Genomic DNA, 21,687 nt, shown 5'->3' with positions numbered 1-21,687 from the left:
CCTGGAGCCCTCGGGGACGCGGTGATAGATCGACTGACTCCTTTCTGCTTCTTGCCCCCCTCCCCAAAGCCTTCACACCGGGGGTGGGGGTTTCTCCAGCAATCCTCGATTCAGAGGTGCTGAGCGGGTCCCCCGAAAAGGCATCAGAGGGGGGTGAACTTCTCTGCAGGCTCTGGGGGTGCCCCTGTTCCTAGCCCTCGGCAGCCCCCTGATATTTACCCGAATGCCTGAATGGGTGTGGCCTGGCCTCAGATGCCTGTCGGATCTCAGGCCTCCCTTTCCCGGGGCTCAGAACCTGATGTCCCCGGGGTGGGGTGGGGGTCGGGTTTGCCTGTCTAGCTCACTGCAGTCTACATTCTTTCTTTCCTTCTCTCCACATCGCCCCTCCCCGCCACCTTCTGGGTCACACCCAGTGATACTCAGGGCCTATTCCTAGTTCTGTACTAAGGAACTACTCCTGGCAGTGCTCTGGGGACCTTATGGGATGCCAGGGCTCGAACCCTGGTTCATTGTGTGCGAGGCAAGCACCCTTCCCGCTGTGCTATCACTCTAGCCCCACCTCCGTTTTTTTCTTCTCTGAAAAACCTGATGGATTCATGGGCTCTGGGGGGGTATTAGGACAGGTGGGACTTCCCACTTCCTGGGATGCTGGAACTGGCTCTGGCTTTGATGAGGGAGTTGTTTTTATTTTATTTAAATATTTATTTATTTATTTGTTTGTTTGTTTGGGCTGGAGCTATAGCAGAGCGGTTGGGCGTTTGCCTTTCTCATGGCTGACCCGAGTTCAATTCCTCCGCCCCTCTCGGAGAGCCCGGCAAGCTACCGAGCATATTGAGCCCGCATGGCAGAGCCTGGCAAGCTACCCCTGTGTGTTGGATATGCCAAACACAGTAACAATAAGTCTCTCAATGAGAGACGTTACTGGTGCCCGCTTGAACAGATCGATGAGCAACGGAATGACAGTGATTTATTTGTTTGGTTGGCTTGAGGGCCACACCCGGCGATGCTCAGAGCTGACTCCTGGCTCTGCACTCAGGAATTAAACCTTGGGGGCGGGGGGGGGAGGGGGGGCTCAGGGGACCCTAAGAGATGCCAGGGATGGGACCTGGGTCAGCCACTCACAAGGCGAGCGCCCTCTCTGCTATACCATTGCTCCAGTCCTTGATGAGGGAGGTGTATTGTTTGTTTGTTTGTTTGTTTGTTTGTTTTTCTTTTTGGGTCACACCCAGTGATGCTCAAGGCTGACTCCTGGCTCTGCATTCAGGGATTCCTCCTGCCAGTGCTCAGGGGATGCCGGGGGGTACGGAACCCAGGTCGGCCACATGCAAGGCCAGCGTCCTCCCCACTGTCCTCTCACCCCGGCTCCTGATGAGGGACTTTAAAGGTCACCTGGTAGCCTGGGCGCCCGCATGCCCGCCCGGCGCAGGCTGCCTGTGAACATACAGGAGGACACAGTCCAGTTTGCTGAGCTCCTGACCCCGTGCGCCTTTGTCCCAGGCCGCAAACTTGATTCTGAGGAATGCAGAGCTCCAAGTCCAGACGGCTTGGGAAGGTAACAGGATACCTGGAGGCTTTAAAGCAGGGATCAGCAATGTCCCCCGCGGTCATCTGAGAAGCTGTGCTCACCTTCCTTGCTGCGTGCCCAGGGCTGCAGCCAGAGGACACGCCTTCCTGGCCCCTTCACCCTCCTCCCCACCCAGGGTGGGGGGAGGTTGTCCTCTGTTCCCACCTAATGTGCACTTCAAGGGGCCCAATATTTCCCCTGCTCCTGTCTGGAAAATAATCCCCCCCCCCAAAAAAAAGTACAGAATAGCATTGTAAGCCAGGGGGATTGGAATTCCACATGACAAATGCCATAGACGTGTGTGTCATGGCTGACCCCAGGCTTCCGTGTCTTTCCACTGGGCACAGCCTGGGTCGTGCCCTACACCTCTCTTATTTCTCATTTTGTTTTCACTTTTTTTTTAAGGGGGGGTAGTCACACTTGGCGATGCACAGGGGTTACTCCTGGCTGATGCACTCAAGAATTACTCCTGGCAGTGCTGAGGGGACCCTAAGGGATGCTGGGAATCGAACCCAGGTCGGCCACGTGCAAGGCAAACGCTTGATCCACTGTACTATTGTTCCAGCACTTGTTTTCACTGTTCTTTTGGGGGCTACACCTGTTCAGGGCTAACTCCTGGCTCTGCACTCAGGAATCGATCCTGGTGGTGTTTCGGGGGAACCTGTGCGGTGCCAGGGATCGAACCCTGGTCAGCTGCCTGCAAGGCCAGTGTGCTCCCCGCCATGTTACCTCTCCAGCCCTCTCAGTGCCTCTTGAAGGTTTGCAGCCTGCCCAGGAATCGGAGAGGGGGGGTCCCCAGATGGGCTGGGGGGTGTGATCGAGGGCACCCCAGAGAGGAGAGAGAGAGGACCCTCCCGGCTCCCAACGCCCTTCTCCAGCCCCCCAATCCCCCCCCCCCCGGTTCAAAACTCTGGTCCAGGAAGAGACTTTGAGATAAACCAGATTGCTTCATCTGTAACTTGCCAGAGCGTCCCTGGGGCCTGGACCCACGAGGTCCTCTTAGGATGAGGTTTGGAAGCCCATTATTTGCTTGTGGTTCTGATCCAAGCATGGCCAGGGTCATTATTTTTTTTAATTTTTTCAAATTTCATTGTCATAAGGTTGTTCGCATTAGTTGATTACATTCAATATTTCAACACCAATCCCACCACCATTACACCTTCCCACCACCGTTATTTCAAATTTTCCCACCAGCCAGGGTCATTTGTATCGGGTCAAGAGTGACATGGGAGGGGCTGGAGAGATAGCACAGCGGGTAGGGCGTTTGCCTTGCACGCGGCCGACAAGGGAGTGGGGAGGGGGAAGCAGTAGTGGGGGGGCGTTTACCTTGTACGCAGCTGACCCGGGTTCAATCTCTGACATCCCATAGGGTCCCTCAAACAGCACCTCCCAGAGTAATTTCTGAATGCAGAGCCAGGAGTAACCCCTGAATGTCGCCAGGTGTGGCCCAAAAACCAAAAAAAGAAAAAAAAGTGATAAGGGGGGAGGGTGGTGGTGGTGGTGGACAGAGTTCAGCAGGAAGGGCGCTTGCCTTGCAGCTGGCCTGGGCTTGATCCCTGGCACCCTATTGGGTCCCCTAAACCCCGGAGTGACCCCTGAGCTCAGAGTCAGGCATAAGCCCTGAGCACTGCAGAGTGTGGCCCCCAGCAATCCTTGGGGCCCTATGAGCTCATAGGATGGGGGCTGCCTCATCAGGATGGCAGGACACAGGTGACACAGGCATGGCCTAATCCTGGCGGGTTTTTGGTTTGTGTTGAGGGACCACAGCCAATGCTCCCAGGGGCTGCTCCTGTGGGACGCTCGGGGGTTGCTCCCAGCAGTGCTCAGGGCTTGGTTTTGGGGATACAGCCCGTGCCTAGGTACTTGCCTTTGCTGCGATGTATCTGGCCCCAATCCTGCTTCTGTATAAAAGCAGTCATGTGTGTGTTGTGTGTGTATGTGTGTGTGTGTTGTATGTGCATGTGTGTGCGTGTGTCTGTGTGTGCACACTGTAGGAATATGGGGATCCAACTTTTAGAAAATTGAGCCAGACAGAGAAAGGTCCCGAGCTTTAACATTTAAACACTATCATTTATTTCTACTATCCAGTTGAAGATAAAAGATATCTTGTGCCTGGAGCGATAATACAGTGGTTTGGGTGTCTTCCTTGTGTGTGACTGACCGTGGCTGGTCAACCTGGTTCAATCTCCAGCATCCAGTAGGGTCCTCCAAGCACCTCCAGGAATGATTCCTGAGCACAGAGCCAGGAGTAAGCTCTGAGCATCGCTGGGTGTGGCCAAAAAAACAAGCAAAAATTAAAATAAAAATGATTAGCCACCAAAACTTTAGAAAATTATTCATGATTTGGTTTCAGGCGTATAATGTTTCAAACCTAATCCCTTCACCAGTGTTTATTTTCCTCCACCAATGCCCCTACTTATTTTTGGGCCATGGCAGAGTTTGTCCATGACCGTGCTCTTAACTTATTATACACATGGTGCTTAGCTTGTCCCCTTTCGATGCCAGGGTACCTTACAGCTTGCCCTGGGTCCATCCTTGTCCCTCGCTGGGACCCTCCTTTTGGGGGTGTTAGGAAGGAAAGGTAAACTGAGGCTTAAGCCAGGTAAATATGACAGATGCCCAAGAGCCAATTAACTCCCAAGTTACAAAAGCATAGCATTAACTGTCTTCCTGTGTCTACACAAAAAGGATATTGCTCTAAAGTCAACTATGGAAAGGGCATAAGGGAAACAGAAAAGCAATATTTCATTTACACAGACAAAATCCAGAGTCCTCAGAAGGATCTGACCCTACAAGTGACAGGGTCTGATTTGGGGATATAAGTGATTCACAAATCGAGGAAGCAGAGCCCAGAGAAGTTGAAGATAAACACAGAGGAACGGGGGTGCCTCGAGAGCAGGGTGATGGGTGTAACCCAGTAGACCTAAGCTCCCTGCGGCAAGAGGGAGAAAGGACAAATCAATGTTATCCTACATCCCCCCCACCCCATATGTCTTTTTTTGTCAGAAATTACTGATCAGCAGGAAGCAGAGAACAGAGGCAGATGGAAGACACAGCCCTGATTTTAAAGCTTTACATTATACAAATCCGTCCTATTCTGTATGATTCTGGTTATATAAGCAAAATAGCTCCTCATTGGAAAAATGCCAGCAAACAGACACGTGTAGAATAACATCAGCGCTTATGTGGCATTCTTCTGCCTCACCCCCCCTCTTTTTTTCCCAGAGGCTAAATATAACATATACAATTCTAGCGGCTGGAGATATAGCTTGTTCGGGCACCTGCCTTGCTCATGTGTGACCCCGGCAGTGCAGAAGCCAATATATGCATTTTTCTTCTTGGTTTTGGACCACAACGGGTGATACTCAGAGATTACTCCTGGTGGGGCATGGTGGTAGTGGTGGTGGTGTTGGTGGGGGGGTGGCTCTATGAGATCAAACCCGAGTTGGTAGAGTTGGTCCCGTGCCAGGCAAACGCCCTCACTGCAGTACTGTCTCTCCAAATAAATACATTTAATAGTTCACTGCTGATTATTTCATTCTTGTTGCTTCTGTGTGTGCCACCTCCCTCTGTCCCTCTCCCATCTCTGCTCTGTGGTTTAAGCTTTTAGTTTTTTGGGTTTTTTTTTTTTTTTGCTTTTTTGGGTCACACCCAGCGATGCTCAGGGGTTACTCCTGGCTTTGCACTCAGGAATTGCTCCTGGAAGTGCTTGGGGGACCATATGGGATGCCAGGGATCGAACCCGGGTCGGCCACGTGCAAGGCAAACGCCCTACCCGCTGTGCTATCGCTCCGGCCCCGGTTTAAGCTTTTAGTATCTTTTTTGCACGTCTGATTGCTTGCCCCTGAGATGGCTGAGCAATACCCCCAGGCCAGCCTGACCCCTGGGCGAGGTTCCTGTCCCCAGCAGGGCGGGGGACGGGCAGTGCAGCAGAGCAGGACCAGGACAGAGCCAGAGGAAAGTGAATGAAGGGCCGAGAGGTGAAGAGGGTCCCTTGGCTGGTGGCTTCCTGGCCATGGCTCAGGTGTGTTTTGTTTTGTTTTGGGGGTCACACCTGGCAGTGTTCCAGGTTTGTGCCTAGCTCTATGCTCAGGGGCGACCCCTGGCAGGGGTCTGGGGACCCTATCCGTGGTGCCAGGGGTGGAACCTGGGTTCGGCTTCGTGCAAGGCAAAGGAGCCTACCTACATATTATTGCTCTGGCCCCCAAATCTGTGGCTTTTAGTTTTTGGTTTTTTTTGGGGGGTAACCACACCTGTCAGTGCTCAGGGTATACTTCTGACTCTGCTCAGAGATCACTCTTGGCAGGACTCAGGGGTCTGTATGTTGTGCCAGCGGGGTGGAACCCAGTTTCCGCGTGCAAGCCAAGTGCCCTACCCATTAGACTATCTTTCCGGCCCTTCTTTTCCTTTGCGAGGGGTGGGGGCACACCCGGCGGTGCTCTGGGCTCACTCCTGGCTCTGCACTCAGGGGTCGCTCCTGGCGGGTCTCTGGGGACCCTGTGGGTTGCCAGGGATCAAAGCTGCCCTACCCACTGCACGATCCTTCCAGCCCCATCCTGTGTGGTTCAAGCTCACGGACTGCGCGTGCGCAGGTGTCAGGGTACCCCCCTCCTCCCTCTCCCGGTTTCATCTGAGGCCTCCCGTAGCCTCGAGCACCTGGCGGCGGAGTAGCTGCAGCCCAGCCCCCTTCACTGCCACACCGCTGGCCCCCAGGGTGGCATTTGAGGCCCTGGGGATTTACCCGGATGCGCTTGCCTTGGAAATATTCCCCCGCCCGCACATCCTGCCCCGCTGAGCCCAGAGGTGGGGGCAGAGGCCACAGGAAGCTATTTATAGCCATCTGCTCCCCTTGCTTCCGCAAGAATCACAGGTGGGCAGCAGAAGTTGAATTATCTTGTTGGGTTTGGGGGCCACACCCTGCAGTGCTCAGGGAATCACTCCTGGCAGGGGGCCCCGGGGGACCCTATGGGATGCCGGGGATCGAACCCAAAGTTGGCTGTGTGCAGGGCGGGTAAGCGCCTTCCCTGCTGGACTATCTCTCTGGCATCCTGCTACGTGCTTTCCCAAATGTACCAGCATTTAGCGGAAGTAGTCCGGCCTCAGTTTCCCAACTCGCTGCCCCCATCACCCCTTCTCCTGGCTACCTGCTGACCCTCATCTTCACTACTGTTTGCCTCTTTATTGTTCAAGGCCGCCCCCAGCTCCCCTCCCCCACTGCCTCTGGGTCCCCTCCCGCTCTGCCCCACCCTCGTCAGTTCTGGGGGGCGGCTCTTGGGGGCTGGTCTCACGTGCCAGGGTTTCAGTCCTGTGCTGGGGTCGGTTTGTTGTTTGCTTTGGGGGCTACACCTGGTGATGCTCAGGGCTGATGCCTGGCTCTGCACTCAGGAATCACTCCTGGCGGTGCTCGGGGGACCTTCAGGGTTGCTGGGGATCGAACCCGGGTTGCACACCTGCGTGCAAGGCTGACGTCCTCCCTGCTGTGCGATTGCTCCAGTCCCCCAGTGCCTTGTTTCTCTGTAGGCAACGTGGGAGAGAAAATCACTCCCTGTTCTTCCCGCTCTGGCTCCTGCAACTCAGAGCCGGGTCCTCTAGCTCCGCTCAGGATGGGAGCAAGCAGCAGGGTTTCACCAGCCCCTACAGCAGAACCTAGCTGTAGGGGCTGGAGCAATAGCACAGCGGGGAGGGCGTTTGCCTTGCACGCAGTCGACCTGGGTTCGATCCCCAGCATCCCATACGGTCCCCTGAACACCACCAGGAGTAATTTCTGAGCTCATGAGCCAGGAGTAACCCCTGTACATCGCCAGGTGTAACCCCCCCACCAAAAAAAAAAAAAAGAAAAAAAAAGGAAAAGGAGAGAGCAAGAAGGAAAGTGTCTCCCATAGAGGGAAGCTGGAGGTAGGGGCTGACCCGAATTTGATCCCCAGCATCCCATAGGGTCCTCTGAGCACTGCCAGGAGTGATTCCTGAGTGCAGAGCCAGGAGTAACCCCTGAGCATTACCAGGTGTGGCCCCCAAACAATAACAAGAAAAACCAAACCAACAAAGAATGCCGAGGGAGGGAAGGAGGAGGTGGAGGGCTGGTGGAGGAAGGTCCTGGGGGTGGCGGGTCTTGGGCATTCTAGTGTTGGTGAAGGGGCAGTAGAAGTGCCCATCCAAACCATAGTCCTGCGGGGAGGGCTTTTGCCTTGCACACAGCCGACCTGGGTTCGATCCCCAGCATCCCATACAGTCCCCTGAACACTCAAGAATTACTCAAGGAGTAATTCTTGAGTGCATGAGCCAGGAGTAACCCCTGTACATCACCGGGAAAACCCCCTCCCCCCAAAAAAAAAGAAAAAAAAAGGAAAAGAAGGAAAGGGCCTCCCATAGAGGAAGCTGTGTTGGTGAAGGGGCAGTAGAAGTTCCAGCGGGGAGGGCGTTTGCCTTGCACGCAGCCGACCCAGGTTCAAGCCCCAGCTTCCATAGGGTCCCCGAGTACTACCAGGAGTAATTCCTGAGTGCAGAGCCAGGAGTAACCCCATTCCGAGTACTGACAAATGTGTGACCCAAAAAGCCAAAAAAAAAAAACCCCAAAACCCAACCCCCCCAAAAAAAAAACACATGAGCATTGGGCCAGAGAAATCACTCTACAGGCCAAGTACATGCTTTGAACATGTGAGGCCAGGGTTGATCCTGGTTCCTTATGTGGTTCCCTGAGCACCACCAGGCATAGCCCCTGAGCACTGGGACAAGAGTCGCCACCCAGCCCTGGCCGGGTGTGGCCCAGGGAACAAAGCCAAAACAAAGCCTCGACATTCTCACTGCTGTAATGCGGTTATCTACGCTACTTGGGATGTTTGTTTTGGATACACCTTTAGGAAAAAAAATCCTTTTAGCTGTTCAGAGCTAAATTCTTTCTCTTTGATTTTCCACTCTCTGGACATTTCTGATCGTTGGACACTTGGGTGATTAAACCCCGTGGGATACACTCTGGTGCTCACAAGCAAGTGTGTATTTGTCCAAATGCTACAGACAGAGCCAGGCCCCGCGGGACATAGTCTCAGGGGAGCTAAAGAACTTCGTGATGGGGCCGGAGCTATCGTCCAGCGGGTGGGGCACTTACCTTGCATGTACCTGACCTGGGTTTGACCCCTGGCACCCCATAGGGTCTCCCGAGCTTCACCAGGAGTGATTCCTGAGCACAGAGCCAGGAGTGACCCCTGAGCACCGCCAGGTGTGATCACCACCTCCTAAAAAGCACTGTAGCTCTGTAGCACTGTCGTCCCATTGCTCATGGATTTGCTCGAGCGGGCACCAGTAACGTCTCCATTGTGAGACTTGTTACTGTTTTTGGCATATCCAACACGCCACGGGCAGCTTGCCAGGCTCTGCCGTGCGGGTGGGATACTCTCGGTAGCTTGCCAGTCTCTCCGAGAGAGATGAAGGAATCGAACCCAGGTTGGCCACGTGCAAGGCAAACGCCCTACCCGCTGTGCTAAAAATAAAAAAAAATTAAATAATAAAAAAAACAAGATTTGGTGGTTTATGATTTATGTGGAAACCTTCACGTAGTTTGAAAGACTTCAGTGGTTGAAAACATTTTTCAAAGCAGGGGAGGGGGAATTTGGTTCCTTGTGCAACTTTAAAATAAAGACGCAGGGGCCTGGAGCAATAGCACAGTGGGTAGGGCATTTGCCTTGCGTGGGGAAACCCAGGTTCGATCCCCAGCATCCCATAGGGTCCCCCGAGTTCCGCCAGGGGTAATTCCTGAGTGCAGAATGCAGATGACCCCGGTGCATTGCCAGGTGTGACCCAAAAATAAAAATGAAATAAAATAAAATACACAGAAAATCAACAGAACAGTTCCAGAAGAAGCTGGAGAAACCAACAAAGGAAACCAACAGAAGAACATTCTCTGAAAGAGCTTTTCAAAGAAACCTTCCACCTAGCCGTGAATCACATAAACCTCAGAGCAGCGCAACCTCCCCGGGGTCATGTGTGAGGGGTGGGGGGACCCCACCGTGATTCATGCCTCCTGTGAAGCCTGGTGGCACCCGCCTGTCCCCGCTGACCCCTGAAGTCACTGGTCACGGCAGCACCTTTGCAGCAGCAGGGGAGGGAGACAAAAATGGGAGAACTGGCGTCCCAGGCCCCAGGAGAGAAGCCACCTTCTCCTCCAGAGTTCCAGGCTTCCCCAGTCCTCCCGGGTGAGCCAGGTCTGGAAAACAAAACAGAACTGCCCTCAAAACAGAGTCCCCTACCCAAGGACCGTAGATACAAGGGCCAGGGGGATTGCCCCATAGCTGGAAGCCTGCCTCATGAGCGGAGGGGAGAAGGCAGCTGGAATAGAAAGAAAATGATGGCTGGAGGAACCAGTTGGGATGGGAGATGCGTGCTGAGAGTAGATAAAGGAGCAAGCATGATGACCTCTCAGTGTCTGTGTTGCAAGCCATAATGTCCAAAAGTAGAGAGAGAGTATGGGGAATATTGTCTACCATAGAGGCAGGGGGAGGGTGGGAAGGGGGTGTATACTGGGGATATTGTTGGTGGGGAATGTGCACTGGTGGAGGGATGGGTGTTGGATCCTTGTGTGATGGTAACCCAAACATGAAAGCTTGTAACTGTATCTCATGGTGATTCAATACCAAAAAAAAAAAAAAAGAAAGAAAGAAAAAGAGTGGGGGTGCTGGGTGAGATACTGGGAGCATTGGTGGTGGAGAATGGGCACTGGTGGAGGGATGGGTACTCGATCATTGTATGACTGAAATGCAAACACGAAATTTTGTAAATCTGTAACTGTGCCCCATGGTGATTCACTAATAATTTTTTTAAAAAAAATTATAGTACAGATATACAATATACAGAGAGTTTCTTGCCCGCATGCCTGGCTGTCTTCCCCGGGGCCCCTCAGAGGGGATGGGCTCCAGCTTCCCTCCCCACCCCGAGCAGAGCTCCCGGCGGCCAAAGACCACCGGAACCTAGCTACAGCCATGCTCGAGGCCACTTTCCACACGTTTGGACAGGCCTCACGCATGAAGGTACCGGCAGAGGAACCCAGGTGTGTGTAATCCCATCAACGGCCAACATCCAGAGACTTAAAAAGCAAGCTCCCAGAAGCCATATCTTGTAGCCTACTTCTCCCTCTGGGAGAAACTGGCAAGCTACTGAGAGTTTCCTGCCCACATGGGACAGCCTTGCAAGCTTCCCATGGTGTATCCATATGCTAAAACCAGTAACAAGCTGGATCCCATTCCCCTGACCCTGAAAGAGCCTCCAGTGCGACATCCTTAGAGAGATTTCTAAGATCTCAGGGAAAGGATGTATGGAGAGGTTACTGAGCCCGCTCGAGAAATCGACGATTAGCGGGATTTTGTGATTCGTGTGATTCGTGACTACTCAGTCGTAAAAAGGATGAAGTCATGCAAAAAGCAAACAAAACAAAAAAAAAACGGGGTCCCCATCCCCACCCTGAGATACACACCTGGTTGGACACTGAGGACCCGGGTGGCTGCCTCCCCCCTCCCCTGAGCACTCCCCCCACCCCAAGACTCCCCAGTGCCCTGCATGGGCAGCCCTGGATTGTGTGCCTGGCTCCAGCCTCCTCAGGGGGGCTCAGTTCATTTTTGCAGGGAAACACACACACACACACACACACACACACACACACACACACCCGAAGCCAGACTCAGCCCAGAGCAGAATTGCTTGCCTCGTGTTGTGCCCGAATTTCAGATCCCTAGTGGCAGAGAGACCAGGTCCACACATGATAATGCACAAAATGCAAAGGAACTTTAATGCTACCTTGAGCCAGGGTCTAAGTCTCATCCAACACAGTGGAGTCTTGACCAGGACCCTGACTCCAAGTCACCGGCAATTTATATAGGGTTCAAGGCTGAGCAAGTACTAGGATAACAGTGGTCAAGCCAACAGGGGTCAGCGATTTGTCAACATTTGATAACAGTCGGTTTGTGTTTGTTCCAAAAAATGGACATAGTGACCGCCTCATGACCAGTCAGATGAGCTAGCAGTGCTGGGGGCAGGTGACTCAACTGGATGTTTACCAGAAACTGCAAGTTCAGTTTCTGGGAAACAAAAACTTAGACCTAGTCAAAACTTCATGTTAGGGGGGGCTGGAGCGATAGCACAGCGGGGACGGCATTTGCCTTGAACGTGGCCCACCCGGGTTTGATTCCCAGCATCTCATAGGGTCCCCCTGAGCACCGCCAGGAGTCATTCCTGAGTGCAGAGCTAGGAGTAACTCCTGTGCATCGCCAGATGTGACCCAAAAAGAAAAAAAAAAGAGCCTTGCGCCTTGAAAGTCCTTTTGAAGGGGCTGGAGCAATAGTCCAGCGGGGAGGGCATTTGTCTTGCACGTGGCCGACCCAGCATCCCCGGTGCCCCACTGGGCCACTGGGTCCCCTGAACCCTGCCAGCAGTGATTCCTGAGTGCAGAGCCAGGAGTCACCCCTGTGCATCACCGGGTGTGACCCAAAAAGAAAAAAGAAAAAAAAAAACCAAACACCTTTATGTTAGGGGGCTGGAGTGATAGCACAGCGGGTCGGGCGTTTGCCTTGCACGCGGCCGACCTGGGTTTGATTCTCAGCATCCCATAGGGTCCCCCGAGTACCACCAGGAGTTATTCCTGAGTGCAAAGCCAGGAGGAACCCCTGTGCATCGCTGGGTGTGACCCAAAAAGCAAAAACAAAACAAAACAAAGCAAAAACAAAACTTAACATTAGCTGGGGCCAGAGCGATAGCACAGCAGGTAGGGCGTTTGCCTTGCACGCGGCCGACACGGGTTCGATCCCCGGCATCCCATAGGGTCCCCCAAGCACCGCCACAAGTAATTCCTGAGTGCAAAGCCAGGAGTCACCCCTGAGCATCGCTGGGTGTGACCCAAAAAGCAAAAACAAACAAACAAACAAAAAAATAAACTTAACATTAGCTGCAGCCTGTCATGGCTTCCGTTTCGTCCTCACGCTCGGCCTTGGCGCCCCTGCAGACGGATCTGAGGGAACTTGAGTGTGGGGTGGTGGTTGGGGGTGTGTGTAGGGGTGTGGGGGGGCAGCAGCGGGTGGGAGGGAGGAGGGGGGACAGCCTGGCAGGCTGCCACAAAGGGGTGTGTGTGCTGCTGCGGACAGGTCACAAAGGGCCGTGCGGGATAAAGGGGAGGGCCTGGCGGGGAGGGGGCCTTAGACAGGGCCCTGCGGAGGGGTGGGCAGCTGCCTCTGCCCTTTCTCTCTCTCTCTCTCTCTCTGGCACGCGATTCGTGGCCCGCGGAGCCATGAGCAGCAGCAGCGAGTGCCTCCTGCCTTACTACACGGCCCACAACTACCGGTCCATGGGCGTCTTCAACACCTCCATGGGCGACCTGCAGCGGCAGCTGTACCGGGGCGGGGAGTACGACATCTTCAAGTACGCGCCCATGTTCGAGAGCGACTTCATCCAGATCAGCAAGAAAGGGGAGGTGATCGACGTGCACAACCGCGTGCGCATGGTCACCGTGGGCATCGCGTCCACCAGCCCCATCCTCCCGCTGCCCGACGTCATGCTGCTGGCCCGGCCCGCCAAGACGGGCGAAGACCACCTGCCCCCCCGCGCCCATCCCCGGCCCGCCAAGGGGAAAGGCCGCAAGTCCGCCAAGACCCTGGAGCTCACCCGGCTGCTGCCGCTCAAGTTCGTCAAGATCTCCGTCCACGACCGCCAGAAGCAGCAGCTGCGCCTCAAGCTGGCCACGGGCCGCACCTTCTACCTGCAGCTCTGCCCGCCCTCGGACGCCCGAGAGGACCTCTTCTGCTACTGGGAGAAGCTGGTCTACCTGCTCCGGCCCCCCATGGAGAGCTGCAGCAGCACCCCGACCCTGCAGACGGGGGACCTGACCATGGAGGAGGACAAGTGCCTGCTGGTGTGCAGCCGTTGGGACGGTTTCAGGGGGTGGTGGTGGGGGGGTATGGGAGGAGGGCCGTGGGGAACGGCTCGGGGTCAGGCGGGCCAGACCCCCATAACCACATGCTCGGGGAGGTCCCCGGGATCCTGCCCGCTTGGGGCTGACTCCTGGCAGGGCTGGCCTGGGGGACCCAGTTGCGATGCCGGGGATCGAGCCTAGGTTGGTGGCACTCGGAGGGAAAGGGCCTGATTTCCTGTGCCGGCTCTCTCTCTCTGGTGCCACACACACACACACACACATACACACACACACACACACACAGAGTCTGTTCTCTAGACTAGGATTTTGCTCTCGGGTGTCCATGTCACCCTTTTCTGGGACCCCCGATATACTCCAGGAGAAAATTGTACCCATGGAGCTGGAGTGATAGCACAGCCGGGAGGGCGTTTGCCTTGCACGTGGCCGACCCGGGTTGACTCCCAGCATCCCATAGGGTCCCCTGAGCACTGCCAGGGGTAATTCCTGAGTGCATGAGCCAGGAGGAACCCCTGTGCATCGCCGGGTGTGACCCAAAAAGAAAAAAAAGAGAAAAAGAAAATTGTATCCATGCTGGGGCCTCAGTATGAAGCTAGGGACTGTGGGGGCTCAGCATGAAACTAGGGGGGGCAGCTGTAGGATGATGGAGAAGGGGGGGTTATAGGAAGAATAGAAGGTTGGAGAAAAGATTGATGCTGAGGAGCTGGAGCCATAGTACAGCGGGGAGGGCGTTTGCCTTGCACGTGTCTGACCCGGGTTTGATCGCCAGCATCCCTGAGGGTCCCCCAAGCTCACCAGGAGTGAACCCTGAGTCACCACTGGGTGTTACCTCCTCCCTCTCTCCCCCCTCCAAAAAAAAGCAAGCTTGGGGCTGGAGCAATAGCACAGCGGGGAGGGCGTTTGCCTTGCACTCGGCCAACCCAGGTTCTATTCCCAGCATCCCATAGGGTCCCCTGAGCACCACCAGGGGAAATTCCTGAGTGCATGAACCAGGAGTAACCCTTGTGCATTGCCAGGTGTGACCCAAAAAGGAAAAGAAGAAGCAAACTTTAAAAAAAAAAAAAAACAGGGTTGATGCAGACTAGGTGGAGAGGTGGGGGTCTGGGCTGTCCCCACTGGCCTCCAGCCATTGGTCTTCCAGTCTAGGACTGTCCCCCGCATTGTCTTCTCCACGGGGACTGTGGCCAATGTCCCACAAGCAACTCAAGGGCGAGCATACCCGCCTGGTTTCTCCCCCCGCTGCGGCCCGTCGCTGACCCACTTGTTGGAACCAGGCCTCTGAGAAAGGCCGGCTGCAGAGACGGCCAAGAGGTGAAGGCACCTGCCTTGCGTCCTCCCGGTCCTGGTTCGAATCCTGAGAACCGATGGGGTCACTCCTGAGCAGAGATGGGCATAGCCCCTGAATTCTACTGGATATGCATCCCCACTCCCCCAGCTCCAAAAAAAAGAAAAGAAATCTAAGCACACTCTGTCAAATGCAGGCTCGGCTGTGGGGGGTGGGGGGTGGGGAGACCGATTCTGGGTGATTTTTCTGGCACCAGGCAGGCCTATGAGATTGGGTCAGAGACTGGGTCACAAATAACAGGGAGGGCGCTTGCCTTGCACACGCTCGACCCGGGTTCAATCCTTGGACACCATAGGGTGCCTGGAGCATCGCCAGGGCCTGACAGAGCCAGGAGTTAGCCCTGAGCACCGCCAGGTGTGACACACACACACACACACACACACACACACACAAATACACACACTCCCCCCCCACCACCGCTTGGGGACTTGGAACCTCTCCAGGGCCTGACAGAGCCGGGAGTAAGCCCTGAGCACCGCCAGGTGTCTCACACACACACACACACACACACACACACACTCCCCTATCGCTTGGGGACTTGGAACCTCTCCAGGGCCTGACAGAGCCAGGAGTAAGCCCTGAGCACCGCCAGGTGTGGCATGCACACACACACACACACACAAATACACACACACACACACACACACCCTCTACCGCTTGGGGACTTGGAACCTCTCCAAGTTTCTCCTAATCACAGACGCTTCGGGGGACAGTGGAGAAGGCGGGAGGGACGGTCCACCTGCCCCTGCGCCCTCCCCACCCCCCCACCCCTGCTCCAGATCCACCCCAGCACGCCCCGCTGTGACTCACCCCCGCCCCTCCCACTCTGTCCCCCACCGCCCAGGTCTCGGATTTGCAAGGCGAAGGGGACCAGCACGAGCTGAAGCATCACAGAAACCGGGATGTCCGTGGCCTCTCCTCGTCGGGCTTCGCGGGGGGCGAGGGCATCCAACCCACCGCGGCTGGGGGCGGCCCGCCCTCAGCGTCCGGCTCCAGCCCCATGCCCAACACGGAGGCCTCCTTGGCCGGGAGCCTGGCCTTCGTGGGGAGCACCAGCGGCGGGGTGAGCACGTCCCTGGCCACCAGCAGCAAGGCCGGCCTGTCCTCCTTGGGCCCCGGCGAGCTGACCGGCTTCCAGTCCATCGCGGGGGCCCTGGCAGTATCCTCCGAGAGCACCAGCATGGCTGTGGCCACCAGAACCAGCAAACAGACTCAAGGGAAGGCCTCTCGAAACAAGGCCAAGGCGGGGGGCCCTGCCAAGGAGCCCCTCATCAAGGGAGACGCCGCCGTGGCCGCCGCCGCCGCCGTGGCCACCGTCAGCTCCCCGCCCCCCACCCCCTTGCCGCCCCTGGTGTCCACTCTGCAGAGCGAAGGCTACATGAGCGAGCGGGATGGGAGCCAGAAGACCCCCGCGTCCGGCACGGAAGACCCCAAGGAGAAGAGGGAGAAGAGGGAAAAGAAGGAGAAGAAGGATCGAAGTCCCTCCCGAAAGAGCCGGCCCCACCCGCCCAAGGCCAGGGAGGGTCACCACCGCCGCTCGGGCTCGGACAAACCCAAGCGCAAGACCTCGTCCCGCCCCGTGTCCCACCGGTCGTCCGGCCGGGGCAGCCGGCGAGAAGGCAAGGACAAAGGGCAGGGTGGCAGCCGGAGGAGAGGGGGCTCCGGGAAGAGCCACCACCGGGGCTCCGTCAAGGAATCGGGGTCGTCGTCGCAGAAGGCCAGCCACAGCCGCTCCACCGTGGACAGCGCCAGCACGCTGAGCAAGAAGCCCAGCAAGATCAGCTCCTTCTTCAAGAACTTCCGGGCCACCTCGGACCGGGGCGTGGACATCATGGCCAAGACGGTGGAGAAGCACAATCTCGAGGCCAAGCTGGAGCAGTCAGCCGAGGGCGAGGGGGTGGACATCTCTGGCATCATGACCTCCGAGACCAGGGAGACCATCATCATCGAAACCAAATCCGCTTAGAACCCGGGGCCCGGGGCAGGAGGCGGCCGCAGAGACGGGGCTCCGGGGACGTGTCCCTCGAGAAGCCATCCCCAGCTGTCTTTAATAAAGGGAACCTACCACTCCACGCCCGCGTCGGGCGCCTTCCCTGCTGGTGCCCGGGTCCCCTGAGGCTGCTGGCCCCAAAACGCCGGCGTCCAGGTAAACAGAGACCCACCCCCACCCCCCATGCACAGGGGAAACTTGGACTTCCTTCCTCCTTACCCCCTTTTTTTTCCTTTTTTTTTTTTTTGCTTTTTGGGTCACACCCAGCTTTGCACAGGGATTACTCCTGGCTCTGCACTCAGGAATGACTCCTGGTGGTGCTCAGGGGACCCTATGGAATGCTGGGAATCAAACCCAGGTCAGCCGCATGCAAGGCAAACGCCCTCCCTGTTGTACTATCACTCTAGGCATCCCCCCCTTTTTTCTCTTGTTTTTTTTTTTTATCACACCCAGTAATGCTCAGGGCTGACACCTGGCTCTGTGCTCAGGGATCACCCTTGGCGGTGCCCAGAGGAGCCCATAGGATGCCAGGGATCAAACCCAGGTCGGCCACGTGCAAGGCAGGCGCCCTCCCTGCTGTACCATCGCTCCATCACCCCCTCCATTTCCCTTTGGGCTCCCCACTCTCCTCTTGGGAGATCCTCCTGCTGGTCAGCATCTTTCAGACAGTCCCTAGACCCAGGGAAGCCTGGGAGTGTACGAAGGGTCATAGCAGCTTTTGTAGACAAAGAATATGTCAAGTCTGGGCCAGAGCAATAGCACAGCAGGGAGGGCGTTTGCCTTGCACACGGCCGACCTGGGTTCGATCCCCAGCATCCCATAGGGTCCCCCAGCACTGCCAGGAGTGATTCCTGGGTGCAAAGTCAGCATTGCTGGGTGTTACCCAAAAAGAAAAATAAAAAGAATATGTCAAGTTTGACAGTGTGGGAGGCCAGGGGGGCAGAGTGGTAGTACAGCAACTAGGGCGCTTGCTTGTCTGGCATACGGCCAACCCGGGTTCAATTCCCAGCACTCCCCAGGGTCCCCTGACCTCCACCAGGAGTGATGCCGGAGCACAGAGACAGGAGTGAGCCTTGAACATGCTGGGTGTAGCCCCCAAACCCAAAAATAAATAGTTTAAAAAAAGAGAATGGGGGCCGGAGCGATAGCACAGCCAGTAGGGAGTTTGCCTTGCATGCGGCTGACCCGGGTTCAATCCCCAGCATCCCATATGGTCCCCAAGCACCGCCAGGAGTAATTTCTGAGTGCAAAGCCAGGAGTAACCCCTGAGCATCGCTAGGTGTGACCCAAAAAGCAAAAAAAAAAAAAAAGTGTGGGAAACTGGGTCAAAGGGCTGGTGATGGGGGACTGGGACTGGCTGGAGATGGGGGGTGGGGGGTGTTGCAGGCTCTGGGCGCCAAACTCCTGGGTTTGATCCCCAGTGTTGCAAAGCCCCTCCTCCTCTCCACCCACGATGCCCAGCACTGCTGGGGGTGATCCTGGGAGCACCACCCTGAGTATCCTCCCCAAGCCTCACCTGGTAAAAGAAAAAGAATCAAGTGTGAAGTTGGGATTTTGGGGGGAGGGGCGGCAGAGGGGCTGAGGAGGGAGACAGGAGTGACGCTTGGGTTAATCCTGGCTCTATGCTCAAGGGGACACTCCTAAGAGTGCTTGGAGAACTATATGGGACGCCGGGAATTGAACCCAGGTCGGCTGCATGCAAGACAAGCACTTTCCCCACTGTACTATCTCGGGGCTGGAGCGATAGCACAGTGGGGAGGGCATTTGCCTTGCACGTGGCCAACCCTGGTTCGATTTCCCAGCATCCCCGAGCACCGCCAGGAGTAATTCCTGAGTGCAGAGCCAGGAGGAACACCTGTGCATCGCCGGGTGTGACCCAAAAAGAAAAAAAAATCCCCTCTCCCCCCAAAATCCACTATACTAGCTTTCAGGCCCCTGAAGTTGGTGATTTTAACTAGGAACTGGCATCCAGGGTGTTAATGCTGTTGCATTTATTTCTATGTTGTCTATGGATGCTTGTGTATTAAAGGATGTGTGTGTAGGAGCTAGAGCAATAGTATGGTAGTCGGGGTGCTTGTCCCGCGTGTGAATGAACCCCACATGGTCCCCTGAACCCTGCCAGGAGTGATCCCTGAGCACAGAGCCAGGAGTAAGCCCTGAGCACTTCTGGGTACAGCCCCCAAGTCAAAAATGAATGCATAAAGTTTCAAAAATAGGTGTATGCGTGTGTGTGAGTGTGTGTATGTGTGAGTGTGTGTATGTGTGTGTGCATGTGTTTGTGAGGTATGTGTGTATGTATTTGTGGATGTATGTGAGTGTATGTGTTTGTGAGTGTGTGTATGTGTTTGTGAGTATGTGTGTATGTGTTTGTGAGTGTGAATATGTATTTGTGAGTGTATGTGCAAGTTTGTGTTTGTGAGTATGTGTGTGTGTTTGTGAGCGTATGTGTTTGTGAGTATGTATGTGTTTGTGAGTGTATATGTGAGTGTGTGTATGTGTTTGTGAGTGTATGTTTGTGAGTGTATATGTGACAGTGTATATGTTTGTGAGTGTGAGTATGTCTTTGTGAGTGCATATGTGAGTGTGTATGTGTTTGTGAGTGTATGTGTCTGTGAGTGTGTATATGTGTGTTTGTGTGTATGTGAGTGTATGAGTGTGTTTAGGTATAAGACCATGAGCCAGGCGCCTTCTGTGCCGGCCTCTAGGCCCGCGCTGTGAGTGAACGGTGAGAGAGACTTGGGTTCGCGCAGAGCCCAGAGATGGACCTTGGTCCCCCCCAGAGTTACGCTTCACAGTTTACTGTCATGGGCTATTCCCTGGCAAACCCACCCAGGACACCTGGAGAGCTTTGGGGGAGACTTATCCGGGACAGCAAAACCCTGGAGTGCTGTGCTCAGTCATCCTGGAGCACAGAGCAAACCCTGGGCACAATCAAAGATAAAGGGAAAAAAATCAAACAATACAAGTGGGGCTATAAATTTCGCGTCTGTTTTCAGACCTCTGGCTGTGTGCAGGGCTCACTCCAGCCTCTGTGCTCAGGGATCACTCCTGGTGGTGCCGGAGGGACCCTACGGGGCTGTTAATAGAACAGGTTCTGCCCCAAGCAAGGCATGCAAGCTCCTTAACTAACCCCTGGACGATCTCCCCGGCCCCTGGGATTATTTTAAAAATTGGGAGTGGGGGGAAAAGGTGCTGGAGCAATAGTACAATGGGTAGGGTAGGGCGCTTGCCTCACATGTGGCCAACTCAGGTTGGATTCCTGGTGTCCTCTAGGGTCCCCTGAGCACTTGCAGGAGTAATTCCTGACTGCAGACCTGGGAATAACCCCGGAGCATTACCAAGAGTGGCCCCCAGAGAAAAATTGTGAAAGGAAGAAAAGAAAGGTCAGGGGCTGGAGCGATAGCACAGCGGGGAAAGTGTTTGCCTTGTAATGCAGCCGACCCAGGTTTGATTCCCAGCATCCCATAGGGTCCCCCGAGCACCACCAGGAGTAATTCCTGAGTGCAGAGCCAGGAGTAACCCCTGAGTATCGCCAGGTGTGACCCAAAAAAGCAAAAAAAAAGGAAGAAAGGTCAGGGGCTGGAGCGATAGCACAGTGGGTAAGGTGTTTGCCTTGTACGCAGCTGACCCAGGTTCAATTCCCAGCATCCCATAGGGTCCCCCGAGCACCAACAGGATATAATTCCTGAGTGCAGAGCCAGGAGTAACCCCTGTGCATTGCTGGGTGTGACCCCAAAAGCAAAAAAAAAAAGTGGGGGGATCTGAGAGCTGACCTAAAAAGAAAAAAAAAGAAAGGTCTGCTGAATTATACTTTTTAAAAAAATTTTGTTTGGGGGTCACGCCTGGCAGGGCTCACGGCTGACTCCTGGCTCTGTGCTCAAGGATCACTCCTGGAGGGGCTCAGGGGACCCTATGGGGTACCGGGGATGGTAAGCACATGTGTAAGGCAAGAGCCCGATCCGCTGGACTATCCCTCTGGCTCTGCTCAAGCAAGTGGCGTCTGCATTGCTTATGTGTGAAAATTATGCCATGATCAGCAGATCCACAATCAGCGGGTGCTAGAGGCTGGCTGCACAGAAATGAGAGCAGTGGGTTTTTTGTTTTGTTGTTTGTTTTGTTTTATGCATCACCCCGGTGATGCTCAGGGGTTCCTCCTGAGAGCTGTGGGTATTTTGTCTTGTTGTTTATGGGATGCCAGAGATTGAACCCCGGTCAGCCGTGTGCAAGGAAAACGCTCTCCCCGCTGGACTATCGTTCCAGCCCCGAGAGAGAGAGAGAGAGAGAGAGAGAGAGAGAGTAGTGTTGTTGTAATTTTTTTTCCCACTTTTTGAGTCACACCCAGTGATGCACAGGGGTTACTCCTGGCTCATGCACTCAGGAATTACTCCTGGCAGTGCTCAGGGGACCCTATGGGATGCTGGGAATCAAGCCTGGGTCGGCTGCATGCAAGGCAAACGCCCTCCCCGCTGTGCTATCGCTCCAGCCCCTGTTGTTGTAATTCTTTACTTGTCTCTCCTCCATATCAACCTTTTTTTTTTCTTTTTGAGTCACAGTCAGCGATGCTCAGGGGTTATTCCTGGCTCTGCACTCAGGATTACTCCTGGCGGTGCTCATGGGACCCTATGGGATGCTGGGAATCAAACCTGGGTCAGCTGCATGCAAGGCAAATGCCCTACCCTCTGTGCTATCGCTCCAGCCCCTCATGAATGTCCAATTAAATTTTTTTAAAAAGTACTGTGGAGGGGCTGGAGTGATAGCACAGCGGGTAGGGCATTTGCATTGCACACGGGTTTGAATCCCAGCATCCCATATGGTTCCCTGAGCACCACCAGAAGTAATTCCTGAGTGCAGAGCCAGGAGTAACCCCTGTGCATTGCCAGATGTGA

The 21,687-nt window shown here is 55.1% G+C and overlaps 1 protein-coding gene across 1 annotated transcript; it reads left to right on the top strand.

Moving 5' to 3' along the window:
- Window positions 1-12,827: 12,827 nt before the first annotated feature.
- GARIN3 (golgi associated RAB2B interactor family member 3) lies at window positions 12,828-16,777 on the top strand. Its single transcript, XM_004611536.2, has 2 exons — window positions 12,828-13,448; window positions 15,656-16,777. The coding sequence occupies exons 1-2, from the start codon at window positions 12,828-12,830 to the stop codon at window positions 16,775-16,777; spliced, it is 1,743 nt and encodes a 580-aa protein (XP_004611593.1).
- The last annotated feature ends 4,910 nt before the right edge of the window (window positions 16,778-21,687 follow it).

Source organism: Sorex araneus, chromosome 2, assembly GCF_027595985.1.
Source record: "Sorex araneus isolate mSorAra2 chromosome 2, mSorAra2.pri, whole genome shotgun sequence".
In the NCBI taxonomy this organism is placed as follows: Eukaryota; Metazoa; Chordata; class Mammalia; order Eulipotyphla; family Soricidae; genus Sorex; species Sorex araneus.
Note: the sequence above shows the minus strand (reverse complement) of the source record. Positions and strands in the feature narration are given on the sequence as shown.

Bases quoted from the DNA above. Each gene is read 5' to 3' on its own strand.
- GARIN3 (XM_004611536.2), top strand. From the start codon at position 12,828: ATGAGCAGCAGCAGCGAGTGCCTCCTGCCTTACTACACGGCCCACAAC. The intron at 13,449-15,655 runs GTGTGCAGCCGT...CCCACCGCCCAG, and splicing joins AGGAGGACAAGTGCCTGCTG to GTCTCGGATTTGCAAGGCGA.